This window comes from Poecilia reticulata, linkage group LG22 (assembly GCF_000633615.1).
Source record: "Poecilia reticulata strain Guanapo linkage group LG22, Guppy_female_1.0+MT, whole genome shotgun sequence".
NCBI lineage: Eukaryota > Metazoa > Chordata > Actinopteri > Cyprinodontiformes > Poeciliidae > Poecilia > Poecilia reticulata.
In genome coordinates this window covers 21188027-21205017 of record NC_024352.1, presented here as the reverse complement: position 1 = coordinate 21205017, position 16991 = coordinate 21188027, and the positions used below count along the sequence as shown (strand labels likewise).

The 16991-nt window shown below is 38.3% G+C and overlaps 1 protein-coding gene across 1 annotated transcript; it reads left to right on the top strand.

The window, feature by feature from the left end:
* The first annotated feature begins 904 nt into the window (after window positions 1–904).
* Window positions 905–16695, top strand: LOC103458945 (coiled-coil domain-containing protein 85C-A-like). Its single transcript, XM_008400092.2, has 5 exons — window positions 905–1937; window positions 12969–13048; window positions 14914–15006; window positions 15074–15172; window positions 15927–16695. Exons 1-5 carry the CDS (start codon window positions 1316–1318, stop codon window positions 16017–16019), a joined length of 987 nt encoding a protein of 328 aa, XP_008398314.1. The 5' UTR covers window positions 905–1315; the 3' UTR covers window positions 16020–16695.
* Window positions 16696–16991: the final 296 nt, after the last annotated feature.

Below are 16991 nucleotides of genomic sequence, written 5' to 3'. Positions count from 1 at the left end.
CTGAACTTTCTTCATACATTCAGTACGAGTTACAAGAAAATCAAAAACAAGGAGCAGCAAAAGCAAATGAGGCGGATTAGCAGAGCTTGCTCACTTGCATCCAGGTCAATGTTGCTGTGAGATATTGCCTCAGCTGTTGGCATGTTTTGACTATTCAGTCAGAGGCCTCTTCAGATTCGTCGCAACACTGACTGCTACTGGAGATTCTTCCGTCCACAAAGACTTGGAGGAAATTTGGATGACATGATTTAACATTTAATTTTCCATTGAGATAAAAGTATTTTTGAATTTGAACAGTCTCAACTAAAGACACATTTCTTTTATTTTTTAAAAATTGGATATTTTATATTGACATTTATATGTAAATACATGAGATTATAGCTAAATTGCTCATTTCAAGTTCGCATATGTTCTAAACAGAAAACCCAGAAATTTGAAAAGAAAGCTGAGAAATTTTGAGATAAACCTCACAGACATTTTTTAGAAAAAACAAAAGTCCTGACATCAAACAAGTCGAATATTTGCATCAAAAGACTCAAATCCTGAGATTAATCTCAGAAATGTTATAAAAAATAAAAAATGGAGATGTTTGAATTTGTAAAGTAGAACAATTACTAGAAAAAACAAGTACATCAATTTTGAGGTTAATCTCAAATTTTCAAAATAAAAGAAAACTGGAAATGTCTGAAAAGTAGAACAATTATGAGAAAAATTTTCACAACCAAACATGGAATTTTCTGAGCTTGAAAAGTTAAACAGATGGCTGGAAAAATAGCTCAGAAAATGTTAAATTAATCTCAGAAATGTTCTAGAAAAAAGTTGAAAATGTTCAACTTTTGAAACTCAGAAATTTTATTTTTTATCTAGAAATTTCTAAAATTGATCTAAAATGTCTGAATTTTTTTAAAACTTATTTTCTAGGGTTTTTTCTATAAAAACCCCTATTTTTGGAATGAGGTTTTTATTGGTAATTTACCTTTATTTAATCTACAGTGGCTCTTATGGTGGTGCTGCCCTCCGACCAGCTGTAGTTGCCCTGCCTGGCCTGTAGAGGGCGTTGTTTCCCCTCACTGCAGAGTGTTTCTGTTTTTCCTGCGTGTTTTCAGTGGCAGCCCCACTCTCTCTCTCTGTGTCTCTGCTACTTCAGGAGCAACAAACTCTGATCTAGGATGTTGGGAACTCTCTGAATCCGCTGGTTGTGTTTTTCCCCTGCCGGTTCTGGTTCTGTTCCTTCCGCAGGATGGGTTTTATCATAACTTAGCTGTTCCAGACCTGTTGGAGGACTGCTTACTCGTTTCAACACACCGGTTCGGACATGGAGGACCTGATCCGGCTCTCCGACCAGGACCTGCAGAGGTTCGGCAAGGAGGACCTGATCCGGACGCTGCGGGCTCTGCAGAACCGCAGCACGGAGGTGATGCTGGAGCACGGGAAACTGATGAAGGACGTGAACCGCAGCCTGCAGGTCCACCTCCAGGAGATCCGGAGCCTGAAGGAGGTGAACCAGAAGCTGCAGGAGGACAACCAGGAGCTGCGGGAGCTCTGCTGCTTCCTGGACGACGACCGGCAGAAGGACCGGAAGGTGTCCCGGGAGTGGCAGCGCTTCGGCCGCTACACGGCCGGCGTGCTGTGGCGGGAGCTGGGGCTGTACCAGCAGAAGCTGACCGAGCTGGAGGCCGGGCAGGAGGCGCTGCGGGCGGAGAACGCCGAGCTCAAGGAGATCGTCCTCATGCTGGACGAGGAGAGGAGCGGAGCCGGGTCCCGGAGCTCCATCGACAGCCAGTCCAGCCTGAGCGGACCGGTACCGCCCCGGGACGGAGGCGACGGGAGCAGCGGGGGGAGTCCGGACCACCAAACCGCCTACCTGAAGGGCTGCGGGGGGAAGGCGGGCCCGCTGAGGCGGTCCGTGGACGATCTGTCATCTCATGGAGGCACCGGTGAGTTCCGATCAGGTGAAATCTATGATCGATTCAGTCACAAGCTGGTTCTTCATAGAGTGAAGCACATCCGCAAAGTTCAGCGGAAGGAAAAAGTGTGCAAACTAAGTAAAATAAACTAAAAGTACAGATAATACACAGAGTTGGTTTGTAGTAATTGTTTATATTCACTTGAGTAACGTTTTGGAAAAAAGTTACTTATATGAGTATTTTTTACTACGCTGTACTTTTTACTTTAGGGTAATTTTATTACTAAGTATCTGTATTTGTACTTCAGTAAAATGTCTGGATACACAACCCACGGTGAGAAACTTCACCTAATGAAGACAAACATGTTTTATCCAAAAATTCTGTTTTTTGTTGTTGTTTTTCTCAATTTAATTAAGTTTTATATCAGAAGAAACTGATTTGGAAAAATGTTTATTTTTTCTTATTTTTTGTAATTATGTTATTTATATTAATTATTTGCATTTTGTTTCCACATGACTTTATATTTTGGTCCTTCTGATGTAATTTAAAGTTTTAATTAGTTACTTTTTACCAAATACTTTTTTACTTTTACTTGAGTAAAATATGTTGAAGCAGTGCTACTCTTACATGAGTACAATATTTGGGTACTGTACCCACCTCTGATAACGTTACAAAAAATGTTCATGAAGCAGTTCGTGCTCAACGTGGCTTTCATTTCTCATTAGAATAATTAGAACAGAATAGAAAATAGTAGAATAGAAACTGTCTTTATTTTCCAGCAAAGTGGAAATTCAGCAGATTCAGGCAGAAAGGATGACAAAAAGTGTTAAAAATCAAATATAAAAATAATTATAATAGTAAAAAATAATATACTGTATTCTTCTCAGATCATATTCACAGTATGTTGAGTGGAGGTGAAAGTAAACCAAGCAAAATAAGCTAAAAGTAGAGATAATACTGTATATGTAAACAAAACAGTCCTCCATTTTAAAAAATGCTACTTTACACAGATCATAAAACCACTCAACCTGTTGGATAAAAATCTCCATTTACTTCCTGTTAACTCGGTTTTCTTAAATGTATGTTGCAGAAAAATTCACTGAAATGTTTTTTCTTATTTCTATTTGACTTATTCTCCCTTTGCAGCTTTAAAGCCCTGAACTTATCCCGGTTTATCGGCCCTTAACATTTGGGAGTCACTTTAATCTGGAAAGGGAAAATTCAAAGTTCAGCTCGAGTTAAAGAGAATTTAAATGTTGGTCATAGATACCAGTTTATAACACGCTACACGCTGGTTAAAAGTACAACAGTGTGTATTTCACTAAGAACAGTTATTTAAGTACTAATCACAAGTACAAATGTTCAATTATGTAAATAATGAATTTTTCTTTTTTCTTTTTTCATTATCTAGGGTCTTTTTTGCTATAAACCCAAAGCAAATATATTAATATGTTTCTATTTTTGGTTTATTTATGGTAAGCCATATTGTCACCAATAGGATTCCATATTTCTCATCCATTGTAAATAAATGAGAATAATATCAAAAACTACATTTATTTCAAATTCAAATATTTTAGGAACATAACTTTTCAGTTGAGGCGCATTTTTGTATTAAAAGTAGTTTGTTTTTTATTGGTCTTTTGTCATATTGTTGTTTTCTCAGTAACTGAGTTTTGGGTTTTTATTATTTTTATTAGTTAAAGGTTTTAAAAGTCACATTTTGCATGTTTTTAAACTTCCATTTGGGTTTAAATTGCTTCTAAAAAAAAGCCACAGTGTTTAAAAACAAAACAACACTAAGCTGTTTTGTGTGTTAATGTTTTTTGGTGTCTAGAAAATGAGCCGTTTCCAAAACCTCACGATTGTTAGGTCAGAAATGGCACTGTGTCGTTGCCTAGCAACACCAGCTGAGCCAGGCCGTTACCTAACAACCAAAGTGGAGCTCCAGGACGTTTGGTCAGCTGGTTTTATCACTGTAAAACCTCTGACTTTGTTCAAAAATTGTAATTAACATGTTTTGTAAAGCCTGTAGACCTACCCCAACCGGTTCAACGAAGCATAAAAAGTCACCTTCAAGAAAGACAATTGAAATGAACAAAAGGTAAACACTCATTTACTGAAATAAGTTAACTTTTCAGTGACGATCCTGAATAAAGACCAGGTATCAAACTTTAAGAGGCAGAGGTATATTTCTGGCCTCACACACAGATGGTTTCTGTCGCCGATCTTCCTCTGTCTGGCCCGGTCGGCACAGATGGTCCCGTCGTGATTACCTCGACAGGTCTAATGAGGATTTAGCACCTTAGCTGTGACCGTACGAGACAGAGCACAGATGGAGGATCAGTTGGGATGCAAGTCAGGAGTTTTCTTGCTAGCAGATCTCAGAGTTTGTTTACTGAAGAGCTTAGACTGGAAAACTGATCCTGACCAGAGACTACATCTTGTTTAGGTTCTGATTGACCGCCAACAGCGCCTGATTTTACATCCAATCCTTTCAGAGAGTTTATTTAACTGATCAAGCAAATCAAACTAACTATTTCTATAAATTTTCAATGAGTTGGTTTCTCTACGACTGGTTTCCCCTGAATTATATTAAAATTTTTACTTGACATGGCAAGAAAAGGAGTTGGTTACACGATGAAAACATCGTTTGTTGGACCAATTTTGACCAGCTTTCTTGTTGCAAACAAATGACTCACTAATGTTTGAGAAAGAGAAACCAACTTGGTTTGTTTGGGGTTAATCAGTGCTTCATCATGTTTGGTAGAGGAAATAAGAAAAAAAATTGAAACAATATCTTGAAGTTTGGTCTCATTCACAACATCTATGTTGTTTTAAAACTCCTTGAAATCGTGTGTGAGTTTTGGTATAATTACTAATTTCAGGACTTAAAGTTTTAACCTTTGTCATGGTAGTGAGACATCACTGAAGATCTTATACTCATCATCTCTGTTTAGAATTAACTATAATGAAGATAAAAGTTGATGAAAGTGTGTTTTTGTAGCTATTTGTATATAATTAAATATTAGATGGCCACTAGAACCCAGCATGCCTGTCATAAACCATCCCTTATTCTCGCTGCTGTGTTTTAGCTTTAGGCTAAATGGCCCTCCCTCAAGGCTAAAGCCCGGCCCACAAGGCTAAAGCCCCTCCTATAGGGATAAGGCCCCTCCCTCAAGGCTAAAGCCACGCCCACAAGGCTAAAGCCCCTCCTACAATGATAAGGCCCCTCCCTCAAGGATAAAGCCCCGCCTACTTGATATAAACCACACTAATCTATTTCTGGTGTGTTTTAGCTTTAGCATTAGCTCACTTGATACATGTACATCCCATTTGCTTCCGGTGTGTTTTAGCTTTAGCTTTAGCACATAAGCCCTGCCCACTTGATAAAAGTCACAACTCATCTATTTCGAGTGTTTCAGCTTTAGCATTAGCCTGAAAGCCTCGCCCAAATCTCCGCCCACTTGATCGAAGCCACCCCCTCTTTCTCTGCTTTTCTTAGCTTTAGCTGTCTCACCAGATCAATCCCAAATCCCAAGTTTTGAGCTATACAGATGCACATTCTGTCACTTTTTCTGATTTCTCAGTCAAGACACGGGTAAATAAATCTGACTTTGCTTCAGAGTTAATTTTTACTCTAATTCTGCAGAATTGAAACAATATCCCGAAGTATGAATCTAGAAATAAATTGTCTGAGTGGAAGGTAAATAAATGAGTAGATTCAGAAAGCATACAATTTTGCCAACTGAGAAACTCTGTGTTTTATGTAAATATTCCCCAATACTGCCAATTTAGATAATCTCTGAAACACACACACACACAAAAAAAGTAATTTGTGTCGTAAAAACCTGTCAGGTCTTACAGGGATTTGTTGAGGAAAAGCTACTTGGTGATAATTCCCCACATTCCTGAGCGCACAGATCCCCAGAAGCTTTGTGGGAAAAAACCCTGATGTTGAAGTGATAAAGAGGCATTGTTTTATCCAGCAAGGCTAGAGAAAATCCACCTGCTGGGATGAGACGAGGTGGTTAAACGGGCCAAATGAGCAATTAACATCGATGAATATGAGCAGAACAGATAAATCATTGTGTGAATTTGCATTGTGCACATGCAGCGTTTTGTGTGGGACTTTCAGGGTTTGTTTGTGCTGAGGTCGAGTTTTTCTCGGCTTTCTCTTCTTTGCCTCAGTTTTTTACAGCACCAGCAGGAATGTGACGGATTTTATTTAAAGGCGATTAATCTTCAGTAGTTCTAGCTGTCAAATATTTACAGGCTCTGCTGCTGGGGAATATTTCCATTTTATTCTGATAGCTCAGGAGGAGTGAAATAACATGTAAATGTGAAGTATCGTCTGAACTCTGAGTCTGAGTTTAATTCAGTTTAAATAATTTCAATACGATTCAGTTCAGCTTATTTTATTTCATCCATCCACCCATTTTCTTGCACCCTTGTCCCTTGGTGGGGTTGGGAGGGGAGCTGGTGCCTATCTCCAGCTAACGTTTCGGGCGAGAGGCGGGGTCACCCTGGACAGGTGGCCAGTCTGTCACAGGGCAACACAGAGACACACGGGACAAACAACCAAGCACACACACTCACTCACACCTAGGGGCAATTTGGAGACTGTGGGAGGAAACCGGAGTACCCGGAGAAAACCCACGCATGCACAGGGAGAACATGCAAACTCCATGCAGAAAGACCCCAGGCCAGGAATTGAACCCAGAACCTTCTTGCTGCAAGGCAACAGCTCTACCAACTGCCCCACTGTGCAGTCCCTTATTTCATTTCAGCTTAATCTAATTTAGTTGAGTTTAGTACAATTCAATTCATTTTAACTGAGTTTAGTTCAGTTTGGTTGAATTTTATTTGGTCCAGCTGAATTCGTTTCGGTTTGTTTTAGTGGTAAGTCATCACAAATATCTCATAACCAGCTGATCTCTCAGTCAAGTTATCTAGAAAAACCCAAACACTAGACAGGTTCCTCACATGTGTGCTGGATGCTAAACTAGAGATTTCGATTAATAGTTTATTAGGTTAAAATTTGTTTAAATCTATTGACTAATAAAGTTCGTTCAAACCTTCTTTTAGTGTTGTAGTTTGGCCTCCATCAGGCAGAGGGCGCTGTTGGTCGTCCTTCAGCGGAGTCGTACCGTAACAGGAACGAGAAACGATCCAACATGCAGTTCTGTTTTGAAGTAGAAACAGTAATATCGCACAGGAGAGCTCATTCAGCTGCATTGGTGAGAAGAGCGAATTCAACCAAAACTTACTGATTTGCTACAAAGCGAGGATGTGATGATGACAGAAAAACGAAGTAAATAACGCAGAAAATTTGTAACATGATACTAATAAGTGATCATCTGATTCTAATATGCAGGGTTGAGTCTATGTTTTATAATGTGAGAAAAACACAATTTCCTGTTGATTTAATCAGTATTTAACACAGTTGTCCCCAAAAATGTCATATACATAAATTGAAAACAATTATGTGCTTTAGATTAACTAATTAATCGATAACACTGGTCAACAGCCAAAGTACTGTCTGGGGTTTTTCAATTGTTTTAGGGTAATTTTGATGTGCTGAATCCAAAAATCACATTGGCGTTGGTCCATCAGGTGAACTTTCTGAACTATGGAGCAACATGAGCATCAAAATGTGTGACTTGTTCTCACATCTGGATCTGTTTCATGAGATTCTGGACCAATGAGTGACGAGCAGAGAGAGATGAAGACGTAATGTTCAGTTTACATGTACTTACCCATATAAGTGTTTATTATTCAATTTACAGAAATCCAAGTTTGTAACATTTAATTAATACGCTCTGTTAGAAAACAACATTTTTTCTCCTAAAACCTTTTTTGAATGAGAAATATTTTTGGAAATAAACTGATAATGCCACAAAAATGTCATCAATTCGTTCAGAATTTAGAATAAATACATGATCGAGAAAAATGGACGTCACTTTTTAAATTCAGGGGTGCAAATTAGTCCTAATTCAGTAGAAAAAACAGAGATATTTTTGTAAACTACTATAACTTTCATACTTATTCTAAACTAATACAACCCAGATAAAGTCATTGGTTCTCTTTCCTTCCTTTAAGACAAAAGTTAGAGATGAAGCAGAGAATATAAATTCTTAAAATCACTGCAGACTTATTAATCCTTTATCAGTCGTCCTGCTGTAGAAGCAGCTACACCCTGATTGGTGCTCTGAACCAGTGTTTCTTTCTTTCCCAGTGATGTGGTGGTATTTTTCCCAGTTGGCCTCATTCCCCACACATTTGTGCTCCCTGTGCCATCTGTCTCACTGCATTATGTGGCAGACAATGGAGGGGGGGTGTCGCTCTTCAAAGACTGGCTGTGCAGAGCTTCCCATAACCTCCCCCCCTTCCCAATCCACTCTGTCCCATCCTCTGTGGGACGGCCGGGGTCAGAGGTTGAGCCTCAGATTTTATGGGGGCCCCACCTCAGCTGACGTCTGTTTTATCAGTTCAGATGCGGAGCGGTGAACTAACAGGCCCAGAACCGCACATAAACGGTGGTTAAACTGGGTTTTATGGGGGGTTGTCTGGTGAGGTCAGGGTGAAGGAGTGCAGCTTGAGAACGGCTAGAGAAATTTCTCAAAATGGAAATCCTGCAAACTCAGTGGAGTTCCTATAAAGAGCTCCAATAAAACAACCTTTTAATTTGTTGTGAGAGAAAACTGAGTCGTCTGCAAACACAAACATCCGAGGGATTTCCAAGTCACGTCAAGTTTATTTGTATAGACACGTCGCATGTTATTGTTTACATCTGGAAATTTCACACATTTTCACAATGCTGGAGGGCAGAAAGACTCTTCTTCTACCTGCCATCTGTAGCTGTGCTGCCAAAGAAGAATAATTCAATGCTAAAACCAATGCTAGTTGTTGTTAGCGAACAGGTTTTTCCCCTCCAGTAGGGAGATGGAGGGCAGGATCTTGTGTGCGTGACGTCACTTTGCGGCAAGGCAGTTCTAAGTGTTTCACACTGTAAACTCATAAAAAGGTATTAGCCATTTATGAAACAAAGAAATATTACATTTTAAAAAAATATACATCCGATATGTTGGTTGACGATCGTCTGTGCCCCATTTTTGTCATCGCTTTTGAGCCAGGCATGACAAATGGGGGCTCGTCCAGGATTTGAACCCACGACCTCTCGGGGGTCTTTGCAGTCCACTCTGCAGAAGCACAAAACCTTACCAAATATTTCTAGCGCAGAAATATTTGGTGCACTTGCATTAAGATAAAAAGAATAACTTGCAAGTTACTGTGTAGCAATATAAAGGAACTTGTTAAGTCAATAATTCACAAATATTGAAAAAAAGAACCAGTTCCACTTGGAGATTTTTTTTTTACTTATAACATTTATTGTAAAATAAATGGTAAACAGTGAAGTAGAATCTGCAGGTTGATCAGCTCCAATATGAAACTTTTCTGATGCTTCTGTGTTTCACATAGGAATATTTAATGTTTCGCAGTGATCATGAGTTTAAAAAAAACAGGTTTGACTATTTTTTCCAACCCAATTGTTTACATTTGAGAGGAAACCGTTCCAAAGGAACATTATTCACTTTAAGATATTCTCTAACAAGCATTGACAGATTTCTAAATAAACTGTTTCTCCTTTTAATTGATCTCCGACTGGTTTCATCAATCTCAAGAACTAAATCGGTTCCTATGAAGTTCTTCTGAAGCAACCTTTACATATGCAAATTGAAAACGCTCCAAGTGGCCCGTATCGGTACCTCAATAGATGCAGCGTTCGAAGTAAGCTGGTGCCAGTTTAACCAGTTCAAACATGTTTGCAGGCTGTGGTGCTACTCCATTTTTTCAGCTTTTAAACTCCAGCTAATCCTTCCTTTAAACCAATAATCTTTTTCCAATGAATATCGCTCTTATTGTCAAGCACTGTTGACTTTTATGTTTTTTTTAATCGCGTGGTTTTCTTTAGAGAGAGACCTCATGACTTGTCTGAAACTCAGACTCTCACAGGGACTTCATTCTTTTGCTTCATGGTTCTTTTTATTTGCTAAAAGTTGGTCGTAAAACAATGCACACAGTTCATGAGACAAGATGATGCACAACAAACGGTTCCCAAGAGTTTTTAAAGAAAACTGAAAATTCCCAGTTTGTGTTTATGAAGTTGAGTAAAGAGTGAACAGTAACAAATCAATAGTTCGGTCCAGGTTTGACTTTAAGCACTCTTCAAGCACTTTTTTTTTTTTTGCCAAAAAGTAAGCATTCTAATATTTGTAAGTATATTTTTAATCACAAATGCTTAGATAAAATCTCTGTTCAGAGAAGAATAATGTTGTCCGGCTTTGATAAGATTAAGTATTTTAGATTTTTGTTCTAGAAGTAAATATTTTAGTTTAGGTCTGGCATATGTCAGATTTTGAGCTAAAATGGGGATTCCATCTACTGATCTGTTGAGCCAACACAATTTAAAAGGTTAAAGGTTAAAGTTTAATGGTACTTTAACCAGAGTAAGACACACTGACTGAACTGGATAGTTGCTTTAGACCAATTTACTCTACAATGGAGCACACAAACATGATGCACTGAAATTCTGCAAAAAAACAAACAAAATTGGTGCAAATCTAATAAAAACTGCAGAAAGAATCCTTATTCTAATGTTTGTTTTAAGATCGTGAACAAACCAAAAGTACTAGGTCTTGGTCATCTGCACAAAATCAGCTGCTTTGTAACCAACAAGAGTAAAATACAAGATATGTGTGCATTTAAAAAGTACCTATTGTGTGAAAACTAGTGCCTCTAATAAAGTACCCTGTGGATTTCCGTGACTAAATTCTTGTGCTTTAAATATGCAGCTCCGACCTCAATTAGTCTCCAACTTAAAATGTTTTTCAAACCTATTGGAAGCATTAACATGTTTTCCTTCCTAATGGAGGAAGAGAATCTACAATAAGTTGGACACTATCCAAGACTTGATGTGTAAAACCTGTAAGGACTCATCCGAAAACACCAAGAGATTGAATTAAACCTGAGAAAAAATGGTCTCTCATTGGTACTTCAATGTCCGCCATGTTACAGTGTCTTCATGTAGAGACTCACTGGCACTACGACAGGAAGGTTAACTGGATCTGTGCTGACCGTCTGTAATTAAAGGATGCCCTCTGTTTTATTTTGTCAGCACAGTCTGCTCTTGTGTTTGTGTGTGAGGTCAGCAGTTTATCTGCAGCGGTGACTTTCACTACTTCTGCCAGGACGTTACTTTTCTGGACACAAATCAACAACCTGAAGACAATGCGGGTTGAACAGCCATGTCTACTCATTGGACCTGAAGCGGTTCTGCTTGTAGGAGTTAATTGAAACCTTACCAGAGGAACGTTGTGAGTGTTTTGTTGCAGCGAGCGCCGCTCTTCATTTCCCTCCTGCCACACCAGATGAAAATAGATTTATGGAAGTCTGTTTACACGGCAAGAATGTCAAACTGTGGCATCAAGTTACACAGAGTGGGTGTGGAGCCATGTTGTGTTTTCCCCCAATAAATCTGACACACGTTTTTATTCAGAACCGCTTAAAGTTATTTCTGGTTAAAGTTGGTCAGAACAGGCTGTGGTTAAAACTAAGGTTGACATTTTCAATTTCTTGTAAAGTTGCATTAAAATAAGACAGAGATGGGAAAAAGAAACCATTTTGATAGAGAGGAACACTTTCTGAGGTAAAAAGTAAACATTTTGTCTTGTTACAACTGCAACTCTTGCAACATTTAATACAAATGAGTTAAATACAAATGCATGCCACACTTTTCAGGTTTTCAGGCAAAAAAGTTTAAAAAGCATGTTTTTTTTTTCTCTTTCACAATTATGCCCTACTTTGTGTTGATATGTCACCTAAAATGTGGTTGTAGCTTGACAAAGTGTGAATCAGGGTATAAATAATTTGGATGATTGAATAAAAGCCCCTTGTTCCCAGTCAGGAAACACTCAGGAAACTCAGAGACCGTTAGATCCTTAATGGTCCCTGAAGATCCTGGAAATGTTGTCATTTTTAATCTCTTGACTCAGTGTAATGGGGTCTTTAGGAGTAAATGTAAACATGTCTTTAAATCAAAAATCCTGTAAATAATGTCAATGTTTTCTAAGGTTTTAAAACAAGTATTACACAATGTTGTCTAAATATGTTTTTATCAAAACTAACTGTGTTTGAAAAGATCCTACAATGTACAGTGTAATAATTTAAAGTTATTTTTATCAGTATTTTCAGTCAAATTAGGTATCAATCACTTTGTCAATCAGCCATATTTTTAATTTCTTGACTTAATCTCTCGGGTCAAACCTGCAGAAACTCATCCTGGAATATCTTAAGTTGTAATTATGTTTGACAGGAAAGTATCTGTGTGAGGTATATCAGCTAGCAACATGCCAGTCACCTGCAGAGAGCTGCGCCCTGCAGCAACAGCATCACACATGGTGGCAAATCAAAAACATCTGCTTGGATTCTACTGTTCACTGCAGGACGAAACAAAAATAAAAACCTGTTCAAATTTATCACAGCTACGGCTTTTATTGCAGGTGAAAGTTCATGACAGAACAGGTTTCATTCTCTCGTTCGCTGCCAAACTGTCAGTGAACCTTTTGTGCCAGAAATTCCTCCCCGTTAACGGAAACGTGCTTTGAAATCAGCACGTGCGTTCGAACGCCGGGGTTGGGTCTCGCTAAATACTGGGATTTCGTGACGGATTAGTCGGCTTAACTGGAATCTCTTTTGAAAAAAAAATCAAGAATGTGGATCTCGGCTGTAGGTGCAGATTAATTTACGTGGGTTAGTACATCTAGAAAGCGCGTATTATGAGAAGAAGCTCAAAAAAATCAGATTTTTGAGCTTAAAAATCAGATTCACTTGTTTTTTGGGGTTTTTTCGATATTTTTATACTGAGATTATTTATTGCTTGTATAGAAACAGTTTTCTCAAGAACAAAGACGATTTATTAAAATTCGAATGTCGTTTCTTCAGGAATTCACACCAAACTGTCACTGAAACATTAATTAAAGTAGTATTTCTGTTTTTTTGCAGATATATCAGAGTGCTACATCAGAGAGCTAGAAAACAAGGTGAGGATCCTGGAGGAGGAAAAGAAACTGCTGACAATGCAGGTAACTTACACTTTTATTCCTGTCTTCACTTTATTTGACATTTATTTGCTGCAGGCCCCTTACACAGGTTTTTAATTGCAGCGTTTTGTGTCAGTGACTCTGAGATGCAACATGTCAGGACTTGTGTTGTCTTTGCAGACGTTACTCATAATGTCAAATTTATCAACATCAGTTACTTTTTAAACAATGCAGCACTTTTTTATTGATGTACAATAACGCTAGTTTGGTTTTTAAGAGGCAATTAAACATTCTTTATGGTGTATTTGAGTTTTATTACAAGAATTTCAACACATGGAGAAATTACTTCAATCTTTACTGCAAAAACAAAAAATCTTACCAAATAGTTTTAGTACCAATATCTCTAAAAATGAGACAAAACTAACTTGCAAGTAACTTTTCACCAAGCTATAGGAAATAAGTCAATAACTCCTTTCCACTGATGAAATAGTCCTAGTTCCACTATAACATGACATGATAAGATATGATAAGAAACCAACTAGAACTTTTTCATCAATATAAAGAAATTGTTAGCTCAAACAAGCTCCTATATCTTGCTGAAAAGTTACTTGTAAGTTAGTTTTGTCTTTTTTCAAATATACTAACATATTTGCCTGAGAAACTAAACAAAAATACTTAGTATTTAGTAAGATTTTGTAAGATTTTGTGTTTTTGTAGTGCAATTCAATAACCCAACAGAAATAGATTCAATGTCGTTTTAATTTTGCCATGAACATAAAGTGTTGTTTTGCTTGGTATTCTTCTCCTTTATATTTAATACAAACATGAGTGCGTTTATGTTTTGGTGCTGCTGTTCTCAGTTTTGGTCCGGGACTGAGCAACACCTCAGACTTTGGTCTGATTTGTATTGGAGAACGCCATGACCTATTGATGAGCCCAATCAGAGCAGCTGACTCTTGCCAGTAAATGCAAACGCTGCAGCTCTCTTGTTACAAACGGCTTCACCAGCCTCCTTTTCTTTATATAGTTTGATTTCTTTTACCTGTAAATCCTGAAACATGAATAAAAACCTATAAATAAGACATAGGCTTTGGTTATGGCTGTAGTGTTTTTTACACGTTTGTTAAATTGTTACTATGTTCTGACAGAATTCACCCTTTGCAACTATTTCACTTAATTAACCAACATGATGGACAATAGTATTGAATGGAGTGACTACGATTGTTTACCGAAGTATTTTGCCAATATAGCCATGGTTTTACTTGATGTTCTGTGGAACTAGCACACCTAGTTTGGCCTCATAGACGGCGGTATTTATAAAAGTTGGAACTAGTTTAGAAACCGATCCATACATTCTCCCTCCTGACCTGTTTGTCAGTTTGATCAGATATGCCTGAATTTACGCCACATGATTCATACGACCGTGTTATAAACGTTGTTACTACAGAAGAGTATTTGAGAACCTGCGCTGAAAGCCTGTCCCAAGTTTATTTGGTAGATTTGAGTTTAACGACTAGATTTGCCATAAACAATTTAAACAATTCAGATTTGGAAATTCTGCAGTCAGAATTTTGATAAAAAAGTTAAATTGGAATTCTGAGAAAAAAAAGTCGGAATTGAGGAAAAAAAGTTGGAATTCTGGGAAAAAAGTCAGAATTCTGAGACAAAGGTCGGAATAAAGGTCGGAATTGAGAAAAAACTCAGAATTCTGCAAAAAAAAGTTGGAATTCTGCGAAAAAGTCAGAATTCTAGGAAAAAAGTCGGAATTCTTAGGGAAAACCTCAGAATTCTGAAAAAAATGTTGGAATTTGGAGGAAAGAAATCAGAATGTCTTAATGCTAAGAAAAAAGTCATAGTTCTGAGAAAAAGTCTGAATTTTGACTGGTTTTTATCTTCGTTCTCATCAGAACCATCCTCGGACTCCCAGTGGAGAACTGTCCCCCACGGGGTTCTACCTGCCTCTGGCACAGAAACCCGAAGCTGTAGTCCATGCCATGAAGGTAAACTCTGAACACTGTGTGGTAGGAAATGTTTTATTATTCTGTAATTGACTCTAAGTTTGTGTAGGTGCTGGAGGTCCATGAAAAGCTGGACAGCCAGAACTCGAGGGAATACGATGAAGACCTCAACGATAAGGAGAAAGCCATCGTCAGAGAGATGTGCAACGTAAGTTTCATTCTGGTTTCAGTGTTTCTCCTGAATACTTCCAGAGTTTGGGTTGAAACTGAATAACATTTACTTTGGCAACTTTAAAAAATATATATTTTTTTAGGAGTATTTTTACTACTATCAGGAGCAATTTTATTATGAAGCATCACTGCTCTTGAGTAAAACTTCAGAATGAAGCTTGTTTTAACCAGACACACACCTGCAGTTTTGATACAATTTCACATGTTTTATATAGAAAAAAATATTTCTTTTGCATAATTTTGTAATTACATGTTACTTATATTATTTTCATTTTGATCCTTAAAATACCAAAATTTCAACATAACTTTACATTTTGGTGCATCTGATAATATAATTTTTATGTATTAAATAGTTGCTGTTTTGATCAGTTAATACTCGAGTAGACTTTTTACCAAATACTTTTTTACTCTTGAGTAATTTCTTGTATGGCTACTTAATATAAATACATATATATAAAATGTGTGTGTGTTACTTTTAATAGAGGAAAATATGTAAATATATATTTATATATGTTGAAGTAACCTCTGAGTGCATCTCAGAACAGATTAGAACATGAACCCAAATCTAGAGAAAAATGTAACTCCTTGAAGCAAAGAAAAGCTTAAAATGTTTGATCGCTAATCTTTGGAGATATCTTGATGATTTATCACATTTTAAGGGCCTGCCTCAGTGTGATTGGTTAATATTTGCCTCCTGTTGAGGGCTGACAGCTGCATTTCTTGCCTTGCAGGTGGTTTGGAGAAAGCTGGGCGACGCTGCTGGTTCAAAGCTTTCTGTTCGACAGCAGCTGTCAGGAAACCAGCTCCAAGGTCCGGTCCAGTAGGAGAACCCACCATCAAACCCACAGCATGATCCTCAAACGGAAGCAATAGAGGAAAATGGACACACCTTTTACGACACAAATGCACAAAGTTTCAACAGTCCTGGACAGGATGCTGAAACGGCTCCCTGATGCCACCATGTGGATTTACGGTGTAAATACAGTTTTAAATCAGCAAAGGTTCAGTTTATTGTAGCAAATCCATCCACAGCCTCCCACTTCCCTAAGATCTTAGAGGTAACCGATCCAAAGCGTCCTTCGCCCCACCGACTCTCTTCACTGACTTCTGGGCGCGAGTTCGGGGCTCCCTTCATCTCTAACGACGACATCCTGCTCTACAACTCTGAATCTCCACCCATAAACTCAGAGGGAAACTCCAAGGGAGCCGATTTCAGTCTAGCTTGGTAAAAAACCAGACCCTTTCTCTACGCTTTGCTTCATACAAAGGGCCTGAGCCATCGGCGGCTATTTAGAAACGATTACATACGGCTGTGACGTATGTAATGCGCCAGTGTCGCCCCTATGAAGCTAACCGGGAGTTGCCTGCGTTGTAAACAACAGTCCTCCACTGCGAAGAGAAAAGTATCGAGATGGCTGTGAATGTTAATTTAACATTTGGAAGCGTGGCCAACACGGACTGAACGGCTTCGTTCACTTCCTCCGCTAAAACTACAGATAGACAACAACTTTAAAAACAGCGCAGAAAATCAACGTCAACTTCTTCTGTTCGCTGATTGGCCGGTTGGAATGCTAAATTCTAAACCCAAAGCGTAATATTTCAGCTTCACCATGACAGACTGAAGGATTGTATTAATCAAAAGAGACAAAGCTGTGATTTATCTGCCTGTTTTCTGCGCCATCCTGCAATCACGCAGAACCAAAGCATTTCCTGGGTTTCCACAGTTCAGAGTGGACCGCCATCTTGTTTGACAGCTTCTACTTGCTTGGACTTTGACAACAAAATATTAGGGCCAA